Here is a 22,409-nt window from a genome sequence, read left to right as displayed (position 1 = left end):
TTATATTCTCATGGTTCATATTAGGAGCAAATGCAAACAAACAAAAGCAAAGGATCCTGGGGCTCAAGTGCTGAGTTCTCACTGATGGTCTGGGGAGATGGTGAAAATGCAGACGGGTGCAGCGTGGGCCTGAATTTCTGCATTTCTGAGTTTCTGCATTTCTAAGATTTTCCCATCACCCAGAATGACCATTTTAGAATCTTTCACCTTGTTTGCTTCATCTTTTTTTTATTTTTCTTTTCATTTTTTTATTGAGGAGAAAGTCACAGAACATAAAATTAACCACTTCAAAGCGCACAGTTGGGCAAATACAGTGCGTTCACCATATTGCACAACCATCGCCTCTATCTAGTTCCAAACCATTTTCATCACCCCCATGGGCGACCCCACACCCACCAGCATTCCTTCTCCATCCCCCTCTCCCAGCCCCTGGCAACCACAAATCCCCCTTCTTGCTCCATGGATTTACCTATTCTAGATATTTCTCTTTTTTTCCCTATTGTGGTAAATTATACATAACCTAAAATTTATCATTTTAACCATTTTTAAAGGTACAATGCAGAGGCATTAAGTACATTTACAATTAATCACCACTATTTCCAGAACTTTTCCATGACCCCAAAAAGGGACTCTACCCATTAAGTAATAATTCCCCATTTCCCCCCTTCCCGTCTTCTTATCTGCTTTCTGTTAAGAAAAAGAAAGGGGGGGTGGGGGTGGCCATACAACATTTATCTTTTGTGTCTGGTTTATTTCACTGACCATATTGTTTTCAAGGTTCATCCGTGTGGTAGCGTGAATCAAAATTTCATTCCCTTTTAGAGCTCAGTAATATTCCATTGTGTGCCTACCACGTTTTGTGTATCTAGTCATCCATTGAGAATGCCTGAGTTCCTTCCATCTTTGACCTATTGTTTCATCTGTTTTTAAAAGTATTTTAAATGCTAGGCACCACGATATTTTACCCTAAAGACTTCCATGTGCAATTTTTTAAAAGCTAAGAACGTTTTCCTATGTATTCTTATCACCCCTGACAACGTTAGTGATCATTCAATATCCAAGCTGAAATGTCCCCAAATTACAGCCAGGTTTTGTTTGTTTGTTTAATCAGGAGCTAAAAAGCCATGCCTGGCCTTATGATTTTGTCGTTTTAGTCTCCACCCACACATATGCACCTTTTCTTCCTGCTGGTAACTTCTGGAGAAACCAGGCAAATCGAACGTAGACTGTTGCACGTTCCAGATGCTTCCACGTCTTTGTGGCGAACTGTAACTTCTTTCTCCATCTGCCATATTTCCTGAAACCTGGAAGTTAGGTCTAAGGGTTGGATTCGATTCTGAATAAATGGTTTGGGCAACACTATTTCATAGGAAGTCAAAATTGCAGCTACTTCTGGGGCAGGTTATCGAGTGGGAAGGGGCACAAAGAAACTTTCCAGGGTTATGGAAATGTTCTAAATCTAAATAGTCTCATGGGAGAATAAAGGGGAAAATTCAGACTGGTGCAGTTATTCATTGTATATTATACGTCAACTTAGAAAGGGAGAGATTTAATGAATCAAAAAGACTCCTGCAGACCCCACCACCTCCTGCTGAATCAGGTTTCCCCACTGTCCCAGATGCTTAAGACTGGGCCCCTTAAGAGTTTTGTTTTGAGGTTGAAAAGCCCCATGCAGAAGTGAGCTTTCCTGAGATCCTCCTCTGCCTGGGGCCAGGGGCAGCTGAAAAGGAAGTTGATGGAGAGGCCCAGTGTCCCAGGCCTGCCTCGGGAAGGACCTCCAAAGAGCCGTCCCCCTGTCCCTGCCCCTACCCTCTGACCCCCCACCCGCCCTTCCACCCTGCTTCTTCCTCTAGTTCTATGGGGCCTCCATCGCTTACGAAAACGCCCTGAGGGTGTTCAACATCGTCTTCACCTCCCTCTTCTCTCTGGAATGTGTGCTGAAGGTCATGGCTTTTGGGATTTTGGTAAGTATGGCTTGGGGGCTGAAGCTGGCAGGGCAGGGGGACCCCAGAGACATCAGGTGCTGGGAGATGGCCTCTCCACCTGGCCCCGAGACTCCCAACCCCAATGGCGGCTTGAGCTTTTTGACCAACTCATGCCAATGGGATCCAGTACCCGCTGAGTGTTTATATGAGTCAGACCCGTATTTGCTCGGTTTTTCTTCCCAACTATCCCATGGGTGGGAGCGATTATCCATTTTAGAGAGAAGGAAACTGAGACGTGGAGAGTTGAGAGCTCCGTGGGCAAACTGCTTTATCCACAATCCACCGTGACAAATTGAGTGACAAACTCAATCAGGCAGGCTGGCACACAGATCTACAGATAAGTGACTGCAAGGCCGTTTTTAGGAAACCAGTATCGACACTTATCACGGGTCCTGTATTCTGAAGTTGTCTGTTCTAGTTCTAGTCCATTCCTTTTTTTTTTTTTAATGCTGGTTATGACCCACTAATTTGATTTCATTTCTCACTCATGCACATGGTCTGAACTCGAGGCCCATTGAACCCCAAGGATGTCTGTGGATAGACTTCAGAGGGCCATGAAAATGGATGCACAAAAAAAAAATGCATTTTAATTTCACCAGCTGCTAAGTGAACTTTAGCATCGTCTTCAATCTCAAAGGCAGGCAAACAGCAAACCCCTGCAGTATTAGCGATACAACCTTGTGTCGCCAATAAAAATCAGTTATTTTCATACTGTGTTGGAGGGATTGCCAAAACCTCAAAATTCAGTTTGGGTTCATCGTGTTTTCCAAAATGCTGGTGATTAGCATCCCCACAGCTGGAACTTGCTATAAATGCATTAATAAAATGTGCTTTATGATTAGATCTTTTTAAAATATGTTGACAAACGTATTTCAACATAGCAGATCTCCTTGCGAGCTGAGCTATTTTACTTTATGTATTTACAAATATTACTTTACAAAAGTAATATTTCCCAGATGACAAAGGGGGAGTTCACAGCACCAAAAAAAAAAAAGAAAAAAAGGTGAAGAAGGCCCAAGTGAGTGGACCGCGACTTGGAGTTTGGAAAACAGTGTTAAATGACTTCACGAATGTCCCCAGAAGGTGGTTGAGCTCAGACTCGGACCAGGGCCTGCTCTCAGGACCACCTGCTTACCCCACCTTTCTGAAGAGAATGACCCACAGCCCGTGGCCTCGTTCAGGTGCCCTGGGGGGCCCGAGCCTGGGTGCTACTTTGTTTTGCCAAGATGGCTAAGGGTGTAAGCTTTGCATCACAGAGAACCGGGTTCATTTCCCACCTCCATCACCTCACTGATCCTCCTTCTCCTCTGTCACACAAAGATCCTGTCCTCTGGCTCCCTCTCGACAGAGCTCACCTAAGGGTGCAACGTGTGTTGAGGACGAGGCTTGGCATGTGAGCGCTCAGTAAATGCTAGGCAGGGTTGCAAAAGCAATGGCTTCCATCCTTGCCACCCCCTCAGAAGCACTTGGGGAGATTTTCTAAAATTAACGACACCCCAGACCCACCTCCATGGGTTTCGAGTCACGCGGTCAGGTGGGGGACCCCAGGTCTGTATTTTTAATGAGCATCCCCAGGAGACTCTAAGGTGTAGACAGAGCCATCAGGCACTGCACCTTGGGGAGGTGCTTGTAGCCAGGTGGGGGGTTCCCCTGCTGTCAGAGAAAGAGCCCTGGACTCAGCATTCCGCAGCTGCCACCTGTGGGCTGTGTGATCCAGAAGAAGTCACTGAATTTGTCTGGGGAAGCAGGCTTTGGGGTGGCCAAACCTGAGTGCAAATCCTGCCTCACCCCCAGGCTGTGCAAGCTCAAGCCAGTCACTTGTCTGCTTTGCATCTGTGCCCACATCTGTAAAATGGGGGTAGTGCAGACCAGCCTCCCAGGGTCTATGAGGTTATTTTATTCCAAGCTGCCATTCTATCAGGGGGCAGGGGCTCCATCTCCCCCACCCCTGGTGATCCCAGAATGGACCTACCCTGACACCTCCCCCTTCAGTTTCAGATGAACCCCCAGTTTGCCCCTGTGGAATTCAGGCAATATCACTGGAAACTTCTAGTACAGAGGCCTGAGGCCAGACACCCAGTCTCAGTCCACTTGAGCTGCTGTCACAAATTTCACAAACTGATTTTAGGCTTAAACAACAGGAGTTTATCAGGTCACAATTTTGAGGCATCAGCATAGTAGCGTTTTCTCCCCAAAGTCTCTAGCATCCTGGGGCTGGCTGCTGGTGATCCTTGGCTTGCATCTCTGCTTCCCGTCACGTGGCAATGTCCTCTGCCTCTGTCTTGCGTGACTTCCGGGTTCTCTCTGTGAGGTCTCCAAGGCCAAACCTTAACTAAGAGTAACCTCTTTGAGAGGTCCTATGGACCATGGGTTTGCACCCAAAAGGGCAAGCACGTGTTGCGGCCCGTAATTCAACCTACCACACACCTAGAAGGTAGACAAGATGCTTGTCTTACTTTGGGACTCCTCCAAAGCAGAGCTTGAGACAAGGATGTGTGTGCAAGGAATTTATCCAGGAGGGGATCCCAGGAAATGTTTTAGGAGCCAAGAAGTGAGGAAGAGGTGGTCAAGCAACGGGTAAAGGGTGCCTTATGGAGCACGTTCCCACTGGGGGCAACCGAGGTCAGTCCCACTGGGGACCTCTGGGGGCAGCAGAGAGCACGCAGCTCAGAGTACGGGGAGGGAGCTGGTGGATTGACCTACCAGTGCCCTTCGTCAGAACAGTCGATTCCCCAACAAGTGTGCAGCCAGCGAGAGCCCTGGGTAAAGGACAAAGGTGAGCAGATGTGAGTGGGGACCCATAGCCCTAAGAAGCCTTGATCCAGCCTCTGATCCTGCCTGTGGGGGTGCTGGGAAGGTCTGGTTCGTGGGTCCCCAGCGGAGGGGTCATTTGCTTGAGCCAGACTCTTAGATCCAGGCAGGGGTGCCGCTTGGCGTGGGCTCTGCCATGGGAGCAGGGATCCTCTGCGACACCAACAAACGTCCCCATTTTTGCTGGATTGAGGCAGGCAGCAGAGGTTCCTCGGGGGACTCGGGCCTTGGCTGTTTGCCAACAGAGGGGGCATATTTCAATATTTTAACAACACTGCTGGGCCTGAGTTTCTCAGCTGGGCCAGCCCCTGGCTCAGAGATGTACCTGTCAGGACAGGCCAAGTGAAGCTGCAGTAACAAACACCCCCCACATTTCAGTGGCTTGAATCCACAAAGGTTTTGTTTACGCTTAACCACAGGGGACCTCTGCCTCTTTGTCACTCAAGAACCCAGGCTCACAGAGCAGCCGCCATCTGTAATGTTGTTAGTCAGCAGATGCAGAGCTAAGAGAGTTCTGGAAAGGCCCACACTGGCCAGGAAGCAACTCCCCCTACCTCTGCTCACAGCCCATTGGCCATGTCTAGACACGTGGTCCCATCTAACCACAAAAGGGCCAGGAAGTGCAGCCCCACGCATGCCTGGAAAGCCTAGGTCTCTGCTCCATTGCCCGCTCTATGTCCCCACTTCTTCAGATTAGGAAATGTGGGCACAGAGAGGTCAAGTCATTTGCCCATGGCCACACAGCACAGTAGCAGAGCTGGGGTTTGAACCCCCTCTTAGAGACCGTGCTGTAAACCCAGTCCTGAATCAGTGGGGCCTCTGAACACAGACTCTGCACTCACCCCAGGCCTGGGATTAAATCCTGACGGATCCCAGGATCCCTACCAGCCTGTCCAGCAGTATTTGGCTTCTCACTCAACCATGACAACCGGCTGGGTCACAGGCAGGTGGGCAGCAAGCCCCTGAGGCTGGACCAGGCACAGAGCCCTTCGTTGGCATCTCTGTCTTGTGACCCCCCTCTCTAGAATTATTTCCGCGATGCCTGGAACATCTTCGACTTCGTGACTGTTCTGGGCAGCGTCACCGATATCCTCGTGACCGAGTTTGGGGTAAGGTTCTTGCTGGCTTTGTGCAGGGCAGCTCTGGGCTGGAGCTGGGGAGCAGTGGTGGGGGGCGGGGAGGTGGTCATCCAGAAGCGGGGGACCCCGAAGGTGGCTGGGAGGGCTCGGGTCAGTGCTTGACAGTGGTCAACTACCCCGGACACCGGGACGGTCCCCTGGGAGCCTCGGCAGGGGGCGAGGAGGGTATTGAAAGGATCAGAAACATTTAAAGGCTTCCAAGGCGGAGCGCTGTCCCCCAAACTCCACTCGGTGATGGAAGCTGAGAGGGAACCGGTTTCGAGTCAATTCTGCTTGAACCACCTTCTCGTGGTTTATGGGCAGAGGGCACCACGGCCCTCCAGCTAATTTGGGATGCCCCTTCCGGGCCTTGGGGAAGTCCCCAGAATGTCCACCCCTCTCTAGCCCCAAGGCCTGGAGATTTCCTGAAGTGGGTCATCCCACGTTTGTCCGTGGGAGTCACTGGATCTGTCAGCTGTAGCCCCCTCCCCTTACCTGGTGGACCCTCAGAGCTCCTGTCCCAGACCTTCTCCTTGGTCACTTGCTAGCGAGCCCAGGATTGGGGGACAGGGTCCCTCGGGAGATGGAGGAGAGTAGGGGCCCTCGTGGGGGCAGCAAAAAGGCAAAGAGTGTCAAAGCCAAGGGCCAGAAGTGGTTTCAACCTCATCGTAATCACAATACAAATAATAATAGCTGACAAGAGGCTGCACATCCTGCCAAAGCATTTTCTGTGAATTAGCTCCTGGTAGGAGTCAGGGTCTCGCCACGTAAGAGAACTCCATCAGAGGGGTCGACTGGGGGATAGGATTGGAGAGAGGACCCATGGAGATCAGAGGGAGGTGAAGGGAGCCGCTGAGGGGCGAGAGAACCTGAGCCAGAGTCCAGGACCCCGAACTTTCTCCCCTCCAGCCCCCCTACCCCCAGCCCCTGGCAGAGCCTCCCATTGGCCAGGCCCAGCTGGAACCCAGAAGCCGGGGTGCTGCCCGGGGCAAGACGGGGAGTGGGTCAGGATGGGAGGGAAAGTATTGAAGAAGAGGGTGTTGCCCCATTTCACAGATAAGGAAACTGATGCTTCACGCTTGGGGGGGTGAGAGTCCGCCCCCACCCACCCACCCCCAGATCTTGCAGCCAGCCCTGGGTGGTCCTCAGAGCAAACTGACTGCCCCCCAGGGTCTCCAAGTTTCAGCCCCCAGCCAAAAGGGACCACGTGGTCCCCTCTCCATCCCAGAAGGCCAGTGCGGCTGGGGAGGACTGTTCTCCGGGGTGTCCCCCACTACCAGCCCAGCCACACCCCTTTGCCTTCAGCTCCAGTGAGACAAAAATCCCCCCGTCCCCCACCCTGCCCCCCACCCCTGCCCCCTTCCTCTAGAACAGTCGTGCCCACCTGTCCCCCCCGCCACTCCCTCCTGGCAGAGGCCCAGAGCCCAGAACCCCATCTTGTGTCCCAAGTCTCTAGTGAGGAGCCAAGTTCCAACTTGACAGTCAAAAACTCTTGCTGGTCAACTGCACGGATGACAGTCTCGAACCCGTGTCCCTCTGGGTCAAGGGATGAGATTTTAGTGTTCAGAATAGCAACGCCTCTTCCCTCTTCTCCCAGCCAGCCTCAGGGGGTTCTCGTGAGACCCCACATTCCCCCAAGCACCCAGCCTTGAAACGGTGGGCTCCTGCTGGGGGCCAGGAGTTCTTCTAAGTCCTGGGGACAGAGCAGTGAACAAAACAGACTCAAAAAGAAAAAAAAAAATCCCCTCTTAGAGCTGATGTAGTTTTTAATATACTTGAGTTTGCATTTGTCCACCACCCCGGTCCTGAATTGTAATCATTTGGGGGCAGGGAGGATAGAGGGGGTGTTTGGCCCCTTCTAGGATTAACTCCAGCCTGGAGTGTTGGGGTGCGGGGGTGGCATTTGCAAGGAGCTCACAGTCCCCCCACTTTGCTGCCTCCCAGGTAAGCCCACGAGGTCTAAGGCTAAGGCAGGGGGACAGCGGGACCCCCGAGAGGACAAGTCCCCAGGAATCGGGGGACAGCAGGCATGGGGCAGCCGTCCCCCAGGCGCCCCGGGGGCGGGCAGTGGGTGGGCTTGCCCGGCGTGCGATGGATAATGACTGTGTTTCTTGTCTTGTCTCTTTCCATGCCTGCTCTTTAAACTGTATATTGGCGCAACGCCGTCTGAAAAACTCATCCAATCAAAATGCACTATGAAACTCATTTGTTCATCCATGACGTGGTCTGTGTGCTCATACACCAATGACTTATCTCCCACACCCGCCACCCCACTCCCCGCTCGGGGAACCGAAACCCATGGGTTTTTTGGCACTGGTTACCAATCAACCTAAAAAACGCTGAACACGCCTCCCCAACTGCCCCCGCCCGCTCCCCATCCATCTTCAACATCTGCACCTAGAATCCGGTTGGTTTTACTTCTTTCTGAAGCCTAAATGCCTTACATTAACCGCGGAAGCATCTTCTCGTGTCAGCACCGCATGGCACGCGCCCCGGGCTTTCTAACTGGGATGCCTGACGCCCCCCCCACTTCCTCTCCCCCCTCTGTCTGTGCGTCTCTCCAACCTCCCCCCACTTGCTCTACCTCCCCCCACTTCCTCTCCCCCGTCTGTACATCTCTCCAACCTCCCCCCACTTCCTCTACCTCCCACTTCCTCTCCCCCGTCTGTACATCTCTCCAACCTCCCCCCCACTTCCTCCTCCCCCCACTGTCTGTACATCTCTCCAACCTTCTCCCCCACTTCCTCTACCTCCCCCCACTTCCTCCCCGCCTCTGTCTGTACTCCCAACTTCCCTTCCCTCTCTCCACTTCGTCTCCCTTCTCCTCCCCTCAGATTCTCTCGGGTGGTTTTTTTTTCGGGTTCCGAGTTGGGGTTTTGGAGCAGGGCTGTTGGTGAGCGTCTTTGTGGATGAGGGAAAAGGCTTTCTCTGTGCAGGGCCTCCGCTGGGGCAGGAGGGCATGACTCCCCTGGCCCCCAGAGCCACCGGGGCAGACCCACACACACGCACGCACACTGTCCCTCTCCTCCATTACCTCCCTCCACCCACCCTCCCCTCCCCCCACACACACCTTCTCCACCCCTCATTCCCCACTTTCTCGGCTCCTTGCACACTTGCACATCCTCACTCCTGCTAAATCCCACCTGCCCCCTCCCACACACACCCAGGAGCCTCCTTGAAGGACCCCCAGCGACACCTTTGCCATGGAGAGCCCTCCCCCGCTGGGGCCACACATGCACTCGTTCACCATTTAGTAAGCCCCACTGGGTGCCACAGATGGGGCGGTGGGCAGAAAGCAGCCTGCTGGGGGAGGCAGGCATTAGTCAGACAACCGCCAAACCCAGCTGAAATCCTAATTGCACTGTGAGCTAAAGGATGGGCAGAACTAACAAGGCAGAGAGAGGAAAGAACAGGGCATCCAAGGCCAAGATGCTGCACATGCAAAGGTCCTGGGGCAGAACGGAGCTTGGCAGGGGTTAGGGTCCGGAGTTAGGGGTGTGGATGGAGCAGTGAGAACAGAGGAGAGTTGACCCAGAGAAAGCCCAGGAGGGCAGGAGGAGGCAGGCCCCTGGGAGCTTTGTGGTGGAATTTGGGTTCACTCCTAAGTGTCCAAAGAGAGGCTCTATCCGACGTGCAATTAGATGAGACCACTGTGTCTGGAGCAGCTCAGCAGGGAGCTGGGATGGACGTGGTCACCAGGAATCCCAGAGGGTAGTGAGAGACATTGGGGGAGTCTGCTCCAGTCCACGAGGGGCTAGAACTGGGAAACAGCTCAGGGCAGGGATCGAGGAGAGAAAAGCAAAGTTGAGAGATGGGAGCTGGGGAGGGGAGAGTGGGTCAGGAGTGAAGTGGGCTTTTGAGGGCCTTGGGGAGATGGGCCTGCAGCTGGGGGATGGATGGAGGGTGGATCTGTGCCTGGCCGGGCCCCCACCACCCCAACCTCTCTTGTCTCTTCCCCCACCTCCTGTGTCTCCCTTCTTGCTCAGCTCCAAGAATGGCAGCATGCTCTCTGCACGTGTGTCCCCACAAGCTCCCACCTCCAAGCTTTCTCCTGCACGGTGCAAGGTCCCCCTGCTCTGCCCCAAGCCCGCAGAGGCTGCTTCCAGGGCCGGCCTGCCCTTGCATGCTCTGCCGAGCCCGTGTTCCGATCCGCCCCGTGGAAGGGATGGCTTGTACCTCGGGGATGGGCGGGAGGGGACTGGGGGCAGCTGGGCCAGTGGCCCATTCCCAGATGCAGCTGGGCGGCCAGGCAGGGCCAGGGGTCAGGTCGGTGGGGCCTGGAGGGTGATGCGTTTAGCTGAGCCCGGGTTTGGGGGCTTCTTAGAGGTGCTTGGGACGTTCTCAGAGTCAGGGTAGGAAACCCTCCCCCCCCCCCGCCCAAGCCCCATCCTCCAACCCAGAGGCCCACAAGGCCACCTCACGTGTCCGAAAGTCTTCTAGACATTGACACCATATCCAAAAGACTCTTTGCAGCCCCCCAAATTCCTTGAACCCCTGTCCCTGCCTCCCAGCTCCAGACACTAGCACAACTACAAACCCGTTCGCTGGGAAGGCCTTGATAACCATCATACAGGAATATCCATAAAATTTGTCATCCAAACTGGGACACTGGAGCCCAAAAGCAGGTGCTGTCAACAGTTGCGGGGACTTAAGAGGCAACCTGTGAGGTCACCCCCTATGCCACTCGGCACGTGACGACGAGGCCAATTTAAGTCTTGCTGTACAACCTGCATCTAGGAATCCTCCAAATTCCAAAGAGCAGATTTTGGTCAAGGTGCCTCTTAGCAGGAGATTGTCCTCTCCTCTTGACCTCACCCTTCTGAGTGAATGTCCACTAAAGGAGGATTTCTGGGGTCTCCCTGAGGCCGGGCTCAAACTCAAAAGCCTGTGAGAACCAAGCAGATACAGAAAACCAAGAAAGAAGGAGCCACTTCTAGGCCATCAGGACTTTGGCAAACGGGAGGTCCATTTCCTGTGTTGCCGGAAAGCCCAATTTTTAAGTGTAGTCTCTGTTTTACCTTTTTCTTTTTAAACATTGGCCACTTTTTTTTTTTTTTCCTTTTCTAAAGCCCTGCTCAGGCCCAACAAAAGAGCCTCATCAGCCAAATCTGGTCCACCCACACGCACACAGCAATGTCCCCTGAAGCCCTGTCCCCTGGACAAGTAGACCCACCATCTCCAGTTGGCCTCTGCCTGTCCCCCAACCCCACCATCTGGTTCCGGGTTCTGGCTTGGGTGGGAGGAGGCAGAGACAGTGGACAGACAAGGGATTCTGTGAGCCGAGGCAGGGGCTGCCCAGGGAGGTCCTGGGGGCAGGGACGGCCCACCTCCCCGTCCCCAGCACCGGCCCCTCGGTGGGCCCTGGCCGATCCGAGCTCACCCACGGGAGCTGCATACTTCCTGCTTCCCGCAGGCCTGGTCCCGTGCTACTCCACCCAGCCCCAGAAGCTGAGAAGCCATCCCTGAGAGGGGGGAAAAGGGCCCCAAATGCATCTTCTCGGACTCAGCGGGCAGCGAGGACTCACCCTGCAGCCGAACAGCCCCATCTCCCTCCTGTCCTCCCCATTCCCGCTCGCCAAGGGGGTAAGAAAAGATGCTTTCCCGCTTCTCCCAATTGGCTCCTGCGTTGGCTCCTCTTGGCTGTGGGGTGAGGAGAGGGCGGGCAGGAGCGGGTGGGCACCTCGGTAGGGCAGGCCAGGATGCCCGGTGAGTCTCAGGACAGATGCATTTCCGGCCCAGAGCTTAACACACCCTCGGAACACGCACACGTCCCCCCACCCGGCCTGAGCGTGCTGGCTCCCCTCCCCTGCCCAGTACCCCCCGCCGTGGTAGTTCTGCATCGTACACATGTGACGGATTTGGCAACTTGACCCGCTTGTGTCCTCTCGTCTCAGTGCATTTGGTTGTTGGGAGAATCAAAAACCATCTCGATTTTTTTCCTGATTGGATGATTCGGATATATTTTCTTTTCCTTGTTCTTTTGTTATTTCTTCCCCCCACCCTCCCCCAGCCTGCCCCTTCCTCGTCCTTCCTTTTATTTCCTTTTCTCCTTTGGGGGTGGGGCTGGCAGGGAGGGTTTATGCTTTTGAGTTGATGCCTTTTCCTCCTTCTTACCCCCCCCCAACTTTGCCCCTTGACAAGATTTTTTCCTCTGCACCATTGCCTTAATAGTGCTTTCTCTCCTCCCCTCTTTATTTGGGGTCTGGCTTGCTTTTTTCCTGTTGGTTGGCTTCACGTAGGGGCCTCTGTGAGTGCTGATGGCTCTTGAGTCCCTGGGGGTGGGTGGATGGTCACCCCTCTTTCTCCGTCTCCCCAGAACAACTTCATCAACCTGAGCTTCCTGCGCCTCTTCCGAGCGGCCCGGCTCATCAAACTCCTCCGTCAGGGTTACACCATCCGCATCCTGCTCTGGACCTTCGTGCAGTCGTTCAAGGTGAGCCCCTGCCCGTGCCGCGCACCCCGGGGCTGAAAAGGGTGAACCCTCTGCTGTGGCTGGAAATGCCTCTCGGAGGGACCCTGCTCAGAATCTGTTAGCTGCGAAGCTCTCGTCTAACTCCCCTTGCTTGGAGTGTTTCTAGAGCCGTCGGGGAGCCCCCTGAAGCCTTGGGTTATGGCTTCACCCCAGAGCACCCAATCCCGTGGGGCAGAGCGTGGGGACAAGGGAGGAAAACAGCCTCCCTGCAGGTAAGGAGCCCCGCACCCCTCTTCACTGCCTCCCTTCCCTCCAGGCCTTGCCGTATGTCTGCCTGCTGATCGCCATGCTGTTCTTCATCTACGCCATCATCGGGATGCAGGTGAGGGCTGGCGCCATTAACGTTCCCAGAGCGCCCTGGGGCAAGGGTGGGTCAGGGGAGCCCCGTTCAGAGCGGCGGCCGGGCCTCCCTGGGACCACCGGAGGCAACGCCGCGCCTGCTCATCCCCCTCCACCTCCCCAGGTGTTTGGCAACATCGGCATCGACGTGGAGGACGAGGACAGTGACGAGGACGACTTCCAAATCACTGAGCACAACAACTTCCGGACCTTCTTCCAGGCCCTCATGCTTCTCTTCCGGTGAGGGGGGCGGGCCCTCACGCTTCTCTTCCGGCAGAGGCGTGTCCTCCTGCTTCTCTTCCGGTGAGGGCGTGTCCTCACGCTTCTGTTCCGGTGGGGACGTGCCCTCATCCTTCTCTCCGGGTGGCAGGCGAGCTCTCTTGCTTCTGTTCCGGTGGGTGGCTGTGCCCTTAAACCCTTTTGTTCTGGTGAGACATGGGGAGGGTGTGCGGGATCCCAGGGACCCCAGCATGGCAAGAGCTAGAGGCCATGGGACACAAGCGTGGAAGGCATTCATGAGCATCTTGTTGAATCCTCCTGACCATCCAGTTTGGGGGGGATTTTTGGAAACCCCAACTGAGAGAGGAGGAAACTGAGGCTTGATTCTTTCCTTCTTAACACTGGCTACAATTTTAAAGGTTGGTGATGCCAATCAAAAGCAGTGGGTTCTCTGCCTGATGTGCTCAAATAACCAATTCCTGAGATGCCTGGGTCTCAAAGAAAGAGTTTGTTGCTAAGCACCAAGCAGGAGAACAGATGGCCTCTGGACCTAAAAGTCTGTCTCACTGTACTGCAGTAATTCTGATATTTTATAGCACCAAGAGATGGGCAGGTTTTAGGACGATGAGTACAATGGTCAAGATGAGGAAGTTAGAGATGATCTAATTATTGAGCATGCACAGACTGATTGCATGCTTAGCCACAGAATGTATGTAAGAAAATGGCAGATTATAATGAGGTTGAGGTCACTTATAGGTTAAAGTTTAACCTACTGCGCATGTCAGGCGGGCCAATTTTGGTTAGATCCAGCTCCATCTAGCAAGATAGTTTTGGAATTGGGGTGGGTTAGTTCTAGGCTGACTCAAGGCCCTTCATGAATAAATATTAGGGGCTGTCTTTACTGATCATAACTCTAAAGTTGAGAAACAGGATAAGGTGGTACAAGTGGGGTGTCCTTCCAATGGTTTTACAATCACAAGATAAAGGTTATTTAGTTATACAATCATTATCAAAGATCAAGACAGATGGATTAGAGTTCAGTAATTTCAGGTATTTCCTTCTGGCTATTCTAATATGTAAAAAGGAAATACCTATATAATGATTCAGTAGGCATAGTCGTTTGTTAAATCCTGACTCCTCGGTTGCAGTGCTATAAGGATACCCTTCTGGAGAGGATGGATCACCAGAAGGACCATCACAGCTTTAAATAAGGTGGTCAGTGATGCCTCCATCAGGGGGAGATATTTGAGAGAAATAGGTGAGGAAGGGAGCCATGTAGATATATGGGGAAAGGGCATTCCAGACAGAGGGTGGAAACGGCAAGTGCAAAGGTCCTGGGGCAGGCACTGGCATGTTTGAGGGAAGTGAGAAGCCCATGTACCTAGAGTGGCCTGTCATTAACAAGAGATGACAGCTGCCTGGAGGCTTTCAAATCATACCTATATCCCCACACAGATTGGACCCACATCTCTTGGGGAAGGGCATTTTAAAACCCTCCATGGGTTTTAATGTGCAATCAAGGGTGAAACCTTACTATGAGCTCCTCCAGAAAGGAGTTTGAACCAGAACCCAAGTGTTCAACTTCCAGGCCCTGCCATGCCTTGGGGGACACAGTGTCCAGTCTGGGCTAGATGCCCAGGTCCCTGATGCCCCCTCTCTGTCCTCAGGAGTGCCACCGGGGAAGCCTGGCACAACATCATGCTCTCCTGCCTCAGTGGGAAGCCGTGTGACAAGAACTCTGGCATCTTGACTCCCGAGTGTGGCAACGAATTTGCTTATTTTTACTTTGTTTCCTTCATCTTCCTCTGCTCGTTTCTGGTGAGTGTGTGGACCTGCAGTAGTGGGCTCCCTTCAGGGGAGAGGGTTTCCTGAAAGTATGGCATCCCTGAAAGTATGCTCCCCGTAAGGCTACTGAGCCAGTCTAAGATAAGGTGAACCAAGTGTCTCCATCCAGGCACTGTTGACCTTTGGGCCGGATCATTCTTTGTTGTGGGGGGCTGTTCTGTGCATTCTGAGGGTATTTAGAAGCATTCGGCCTTGACCCACTAGATGTCACCACCCACTGAGTTATGACAATCAAAAATGTCTCCAGACATTGCTAAATATCTCCTGGGGACAGCTAAATTATCCCCAGTTGAGCACCAGTGGGTTACACTGAGAGAAAAACTACTCATGTAGGACATGGCCCCAGGGCCCTTCTAGTGCAGCTGTGGGAAACTACCACTTACTCTCCACAAGCTGGGGTCTCCTTCTGTAAGTCGGGAGACAAGAAGGATTCAGCCACATAAACATCCTCTAGGGTGCTATGAGAGCTTGCAAGGAATAGAATCTGCTTTCACCAGTAAAAAAAAAAAAAGGTGCATTTTCAGGAGGAGAAAAATGGATCTCATAGGACCCAAGGAAAAGATTGAAACCAGGAATCAGGGAAGAAAAAAAAAATAATCATCAGGAATCAGAGCAGCTGCCCACTCTGATTCTCTTTCTCTTTAAACTCTCGCAGTACCTCTAGGGCTTCATCTCTGCAAACTCTTTTTGTTCTTTTCTCTCCCTGTATCCATCAGAACACGGTCAGAAGTGCAGGTATTTCCTTTGGAGGGAGTTTAACACAGGGATTGGCTACACGGGGTTGAAAAAGCAATCAGAGGATGCTGAAGTTGATGGGGTTACCAACTGCAGGATGGAATTAAAAGGAAAGGGGCATGTTCTCAGCACCCAGGGGATCGGAGGAGGGCTCCATGTGTCTTGCACCCAGGGCTCTGAGGGGGAGGTTCCACCTGGCTGGGGATTCAGACCACCTAGTAGGGGTGCTGTCTGGACAATTGCCCATTTACACAGGATGCAAGTGTCCCTTCTCCTTTCCTACCCCGAGCTAGTATCTTGACTTCCACTGGTAGGATATAACCAGAAGCCAGCTGCTGAGGGACTGTGGGAGCTGTGGTTTGCAGACACCCAAACCCAAACATCAGAGTCTGTCTGCAAATGCCCCCCATATGCTGCTGTTATGCAAAATACCAGAAATGGATTGGCTTTTATAAAGGGGGTTTATTTGGTTACAAAGTTACAGTCTTAAGGCCATAAAGTGTCTGAGCTAAGGCATCAATAATAGGATACATCTACAGAAGAATGTCCAATGGCTTCTGGAACATCCCTGTTGACCAGGAAGGCACGTAGCTGATGTCTTCTTCCTTTGCTCCCAGTTTGTGTTTCAAAATGACTTTCTCCCAGGACATTTCTCTCTAGGCATCTGGGTGTATCTCTTAGTTTCTCCCAGGCAAACTCTGGGGGAGTAAAAGTCTACTTTCAATGGCTGTCTTCAAAATGTCTCTCTTGGCTGCAGCACCGAGCTCCTTCTGTCTGAGCTCTTATAGGGTTTCTGTGATTTAATTAAGACCCATGCTGAATGGACAGGGTCCATATCTCCATGGAAATAATCCAATCAGAGTTATTACCCACAGTTGAGTGGGTCACATCTCCATGGAAACACCTTAATCCAATGATTCCAACCTAATCAACACTAATATGTCTGACCCCACAAGATTGCATTAAAGAACATGGCGTTCTGGGGGACATAATACATCCAAACCAGAACACCTGACTTCCACTGGCTTCCACCAGCAAGATGTAACCAGAAGTCAGCTGCCAAGGGAGTGTGGGAGCTGTGGTTTGCAGACACCCGAACCCAAGCATCAGAGTCTGTCGGCAAATGCCCACCATGTGGCCTCACGCCAGCCACAGCCTTGTACTGCCTCCCCAGTTGAGCATCTAGAGCTGTTGACCCAGTGGATCCATCTCCCAGTTCCAGATTCCTGGTAGAGAGAATCAGAAATCACCAGCCTCATCTAAACAGCTGTGGGTGCATATGGGGACAAGATCTTCTAACACAACCCCTAGGGGAGGCGAGCATCTGTAGAGATCTCTACAGTACTTGATGCCAAACCCCCAGATCTGGGACCTCTGTTTTGTTCACTGCTGCATCCCAAGTGCCCAGGACAGGGCCTGGTTCCATCAACATCATGGAATGAGGAATTTGAAACCAAGTCACTAAATTACTGTTGGGGATAGAATCACATCTCCCACAGAAGATGTGTTCTGTTCACATCTGCTCTGGTTTGCTATGCTGCCATTATGCAAAACACCAGAAGTGGATTGGCTTTTATAAAAAGGGGGTTTATTTGGCTACACAGTTACAGTCTTAAGGCCATAAAGTGTCCAAGGTAACACATGAGTAATCGGGTACCTTCACTGGAGGATGGCAAATGGCGTCCGGAAAACCTCTGTTAGCTGGGAAAGCACGTGGCTGGCTTCTGCTCCAAAGTTCTGGTTGCAAAATGGCTTTCTCCCAGAACATTCCTCTCTAGCAAGCTTGCTCCTCTTCAAAACGTCACTCACAGCTGCACTGAGTTTCTTCTCTTTGACTCAGCTCATTTATATGGCTCCACTGATCAAGGCCCACCCTGAATGGGCGGGGCCACGCCTCCATGGGAACATCTCATCAGAGTCATCACCCACAGCTGGGTGGGGCACATTCCAAGCAAATCTAATCAGCACCAAAACGTCTGCCCCACAAGACTATATCAAAGATAATGGCGTTTGGGGGACACAATACATTCAAACCAGCACACACAGTTACAGTGTTAAGGCCATAAAGTGTTCAAGGTAAGACATCAACAATCGTGTACCTTCATCGAAGGAAGGCCGATGACATCCAGGAAAACTTCTCTAAGCTGGGAAGGCACGTGGCTGGCATCTGCTGATCCTGGGTTGTGTTCTAGCTCCTCTCTCAGTTCCTGTGGGTTCTTTAAAATGTTGCTCTCAGGGCCTTTTGTCCTCTCTTAGCTTCTGCGGAGCAAAAGTCTGCTTTCAACGGCCATCTTCAAAATGCCTCTCTCAGTTGCTCTCCAAATGTCACTCACAGCTGCTCTGCGTTCCTTCTGTGTCAGCTCATTTATATGGCTCCAGTGATTTAATTCAGACCCACCCTGAATGGGTGGGGTAACACCTCCGTGGAAATTATCCAGTCAAAGTCACCATCCACAGTTGGGTGGGTCATAGCTCCATGGAAACATCCAATCAGAAGGTCACACCCTGCTCAAAAAGATTAATCAGTCTGCCCCACAAGATTGCATCAAAGATAATGGCATTTAGGGGACCACGATACATCCAAACCGACATAGCATCTTAATCTGCATTCCTGTGGGTGTGAACCCCTGTGTAACTACAGCCTTGTGAAAATGTTATTATTAATAGTTAAGGTGTAGACTCATTTATGAATAGGGTGTTTGAAATTCCTGTTTAGATGAGGCTGCATTGAATCAGGGTGGGCCTTGATTCAATATATCTGGCATCCTTATAAAGAGAGGAAATGTAGACAGAAATACAGATGACTGGACACAGAAGTAGAAATCTGAGGAAGCTGCAAGAGGAGACCTAGGGTCAGATCACAGGGTGTTGGAAGCAGAGATGCAAACCAGGAAACCTTGAGGCTCACAGCAGCCAGTGCCAGGAAGCTGCAGACTTCAGGAAAAAGCATGGCCTGTTGATAATGTTGATTTGGGACTTCTAGCCTCCAAATCCATGAAGCAATAAAGTCTCAATGTTTAATCCAAATGTGTGGTATTTGTCATAGCAGCTCAGGCAAACTAAGACATTCAGGGACACCTAGGATAACAGGTCGTTTGCTAATACCTACCATATTTATATTTAAACATTTATTAAATATTAAATATATGCCAGGATTTATACTAAGCTCAGGGGCTTATAGGAAAGAATGCATTTCTCTCATACTTTGCAGGGGTGTTGGGAAGACATGTCAACAGACAATGACAATACAGTCTGATATATGATTTGGTTGGGGGGGATCCAGACTGGGGAAAGGAAAAGGCCTGAAAGAGTAACCCACAGGTGAGCAGGAAATTGACTATATATTCACCAAATTTGTTTCAAGTACCAGAAATTGTGCTGAAACCAACTTAAGCAAAATGTGCAATTCACGGATTTGTGTAACTGAAACACGAGGGTGAGGCTGGACCCCAACAGGTGGACCCCTCCATCTCTAAGCTTTCTCCACGCTGCACAGCGTTCATGCTCAGACTCTGTCCTCTTGGGGGCAAAACGGCTGCCAGGGCTCCAGCAGAAATCAAAAGGAAAGCTCTCATTGGGCCACCTGGGTCATGTGCCCCTTCCTAACCAATCACAGGCCTCAGTTTTGTGGCCACCACCTGTGGAGTTGTGAAGTGGGGCCAGCCACACATAACTATGGCATCTAAGTGTACAGCGGAGCAGGGGATCCCCCAGGCACTGTTACCCAAAGGGAGAACGGATGCTGGAAAGAAAGACCAATGCAAAAGTTCTCTGAGTGCCATGTGCCAGACAGCTGGTGAAAAGATGCTACAAGATGCAGACAAAAGCATGATAGCCTTCCTTCCATCCATCCATCCATCCATTCATCCAAAAACTATTTGCCGCATGTTTACTCTGTGCAGGCTCTCTTCTAGAGCTGAGATTGTACCAGCAAGCAAGAAAAGGTTCTTGCCCACACGGAGCCTTCAATTTAGCCTTGTTAGGGGTTGGTGTGGTAGGATTTGGGGACATGATGGTCCCCTTTGGGTGTGCCTCTGTTTCAAACATCCTCCCCCTCCTCCCTCTCTCTCTGCCTCCCCCTTTCCCCATCTCCTCTCCCCCCACTTCTGGGCCTCGTGTACGTGTGTTTGGGTCGTTACTCTCTCTCTCACTCTTTCTCTCGCTCTCCCCCCTCCCTCTCGGGCCCCCTGGCAGATGCTAAACCTCTTTGTCGCCGTCATCATGGACAACTTCGAGTACCTCACCCGAGACTCGTCCATCCTGGGCCCTCACCACCTGGACGAATACGTGCGTGTCTGGGCTGAGTACGACCCCGCAGCTTGGTAAGAAGCCATCCGGAACTCTCTCCCTTGAGCTGGAGCAGAGGCTAAGTCAGGGCCTGGACCCTGGGGAGCTGGAGGGGATCCCACAGGCGGGCAGGCGCAGATCCAGAGAAAAGATAAGGACCGGCGTCCTCGGTTGCCACCCCGCCGAAACCCCAGGAGGGGACAGCCAAGATGCATTCTGCAGAGCCCCCGTCTCCTCTGAGTTGTCTTTCTGCCCCTTAACATGAAGCCTCCGGGAGTGAGGACAAGATAGTAAGAGAGACCACCAGAGACCTTTCATGATTCTCCTGGGAGCATGAGGAGAGAGGCTGACCTAACTCCCTTGGTGGTTGGGGGTTGGCTGCAAGGTCAGGGGGGCAGAACCCAGCTCCCGCTGGACACTGACAAGGCCAGGGGTGCAGGACAAGTGTGTATGGGGTGGGGGGGAGGTGAGCCTCAACTCGGGTGCCCCAGAGCCCTTGGATCTTTGTGGCTACAAATAGAGGGAGCCCTCACATCTCCGTAGTCACCTGGCCAAGGGTGACGGGTGCAGGGGTTCAGCCCCACCCTGCGAAAGGTGATGCTTTGGGGGGATCTGCCCCACCTTGGCCAAGGGTGATGGTTTCAGTGGGGGTGGAGGGGGTCAGCCCCACCCGTGCACGTGTACTGAGTGCCCTTGAAGCCCCAAGCTCTTGGGAGATGCAAGAATCTCCGAGGCACAATCCGAGGCTCAGAACCCACAAACCACCAACAGGGAATCCTAGTTCAGTTACCAGAGGGCCCCCAGCTGCCTAAGCCCCTCTTCCTCCAGCCTCACATCAAAGGCGGGGAGGATGAGACGGTCCCCTGCCTCCCCGCAGCCTCAGCTGAGCTCCCCAGGAGGCCCCAGGGCAGCGGCTTTTGGCTTGTAGCTGCTTCCTAACTCTTCCTCTTTTGATTTTAGGTCACAGCAGTTGGATGCTGTCCCCCTGTCCTTTACCCCACAAGCCCCCAGTGTAGACCATGTAGACTGTGGAAGAGGGAGGTGCAGACAGACCCCTGGGGGAGGTGTCTCCCCAGCCCAGAGCTCACTCACTGACCCCAACCAGAACCTTCTGCCCCCGGGGTCTGGGAACATATCGGGGACCTCCACCCATCCCGAGCCTCCCCGACTCCTGCAAGCCAGGGGGTCCCCAGCCCCTGGCACCATGGGCTCGCCGCACGTGCGGGAGCCGGCGTGAACACGACTTGAGCCCCTGCCTCCACTAATCCCCTGTCTTCTCCTTTCAGCGGTCGCATTCGTTATAAGGATATGTACAGTTTATTGCGAGTAATATCACCCCCTCTCGGCTTAGGCAAGAAATGTCCTCATAGGGTTGCTTGCAAGGTTTGATTTCCACTAAAACCTGCTAGCATCAATGGAATGAGTGTGGCTTGGGGTTCTTCGATATATATATTTCATATATATATATATAAATACAGAGCCATCTCTCTCTCTTGCATTAAACTAGAAAACTCTCTTAGCCGACAGAATGCAGTCACATAGACTCGATGAAGCATGGAACACATTCTCTCTGTTCCCTTCAGCCATTTCTGCTTGCTCTTAGCTGAAGCTGCCCATCTCAGGGGCTCGACTGCACCCCAAAGCAGACACCTCCCCGGGGAGGGGGACGGGGTGGTAACTTCGCTTCACCCCCTCCACCATCACTTCCACTGTCTTCCCCCTCCTCCCAGAGACCCCAGCCCTCCTCCTGCTGCCTCAGCCCCTCCTCCCCTACTGGGCCCCTCAGAGACCAGCCTCAGCCAAATCAGAGAACGGTGCTCAGCTTTAAAAACGAGTTAACGACGACAAAAAGGCAGGGTCCCAAGTCCTCCAAAAGTGAGACCCCCAGCCACGCTGTCCCACCATAATAACCACAGCTCCGTGTCAACACTGAACCTGACTTTTCTCTTTTCTCTCTCTCTCTCCCCCTGCTCGTAAGCAGTGAAATAATAATCTTTTTTTCATTACTTTTTCTTCCATTTCCCCCCCCCTTTGCTATTTATTTGAAATATCTCTTTTCTTGTTCTCTGCATCATTCTCTATTTTTTTGACTCCTGTGGTTTTTTCCTCTGCCCTCCTTCTTCTGTTTCTCCCCCCACCCCACCCCCTTTTCTCGCCCTTCCTTTGGTTCTGCGTTCCCATCCCCATTTTTTTGTTTCCGGTGCTGCCAGGGGCCGTTTGCCTTACCCGGACATGTATCAGATGCTGAGACACATGTCCCCACCTCTGGGTCTGGGGAAGAAGTGCCCGGCCCGCGTGGCTTACAAGGTAGACATCCCCGGAGCCAGCAACCGGGCACCCTGGGGATTTTTAAGTGCCGACCGGAAACGGGCAGGCCAGCGCTCTTTTTCTAGCATTTCTCTTTTTTTCTTTTCTTTTCTTTTCTTTTCTCCTTGAGTCAGTTGATTATGACCATCCCTCGATTCTAAGCAACACACTGTATCTGTCTTTCTCGATGATGTCTTCGTGTTTTCAGAGACTCCATTATGGCCGACACACCAGGGGGAGGGGGAGGGGAGCCCCCAGGTCCCCCACCCCAGACGGGGACGGGGCAAGACC

The 22,409-nt window shown here is 52.4% G+C and overlaps 1 protein-coding gene across 11 annotated transcripts in view; it reads left to right on the top strand.

Moving 5' to 3' along the window:
* The window catches only part of CACNA1A (calcium voltage-gated channel subunit alpha1 A), a 322,216-nt gene that overhangs the window by 277,678 nt on the left and 22,129 nt on the right, over nt 1–22,409 (top strand). For 9 of the 11 annotated variants that reach the window (XM_037818101.1, XM_037818099.1, XM_037818097.1 and 6 more), the window contains 9 exons: nt 1,854–1,964; nt 5,822–5,905; nt 8,316–8,321; nt 12,231–12,347; nt 12,643–12,708; nt 12,850–12,965; nt 14,612–14,762; nt 19,719–19,846; nt 22,022–22,118. In XM_037818101.1, coding sequence (XP_037674029.1) covers nt 1,854–1,964; nt 5,822–5,905; nt 8,316–8,321; nt 12,231–12,347; nt 12,643–12,708; nt 12,850–12,965; nt 14,612–14,762; nt 19,719–19,846; nt 22,022–22,118 — 876 coding nt within the window. Of the gene's footprint in view, nt 1–1,853; nt 1,965–5,821; nt 5,906–8,315; nt 8,322–12,230; nt 12,348–12,642; nt 12,709–12,849; nt 12,966–14,611; nt 14,763–19,718; nt 19,847–21,097; nt 21,195–22,021; nt 22,119–22,409 lie in introns of all 11 variants that reach the window. The other 2 variants (XM_037818095.1, XM_037818098.1) reach the window with 2 other exon arrangements.

Source organism: Choloepus didactylus, chromosome 25, assembly GCF_015220235.1.
Source record: "Choloepus didactylus isolate mChoDid1 chromosome 25, mChoDid1.pri, whole genome shotgun sequence".
NCBI lineage: Eukaryota > Metazoa > Chordata > Mammalia > Pilosa > Megalonychidae > Choloepus > Choloepus didactylus.
Note: the sequence above shows the minus strand (reverse complement) of the source record. Positions and strands in the feature narration are given on the sequence as shown.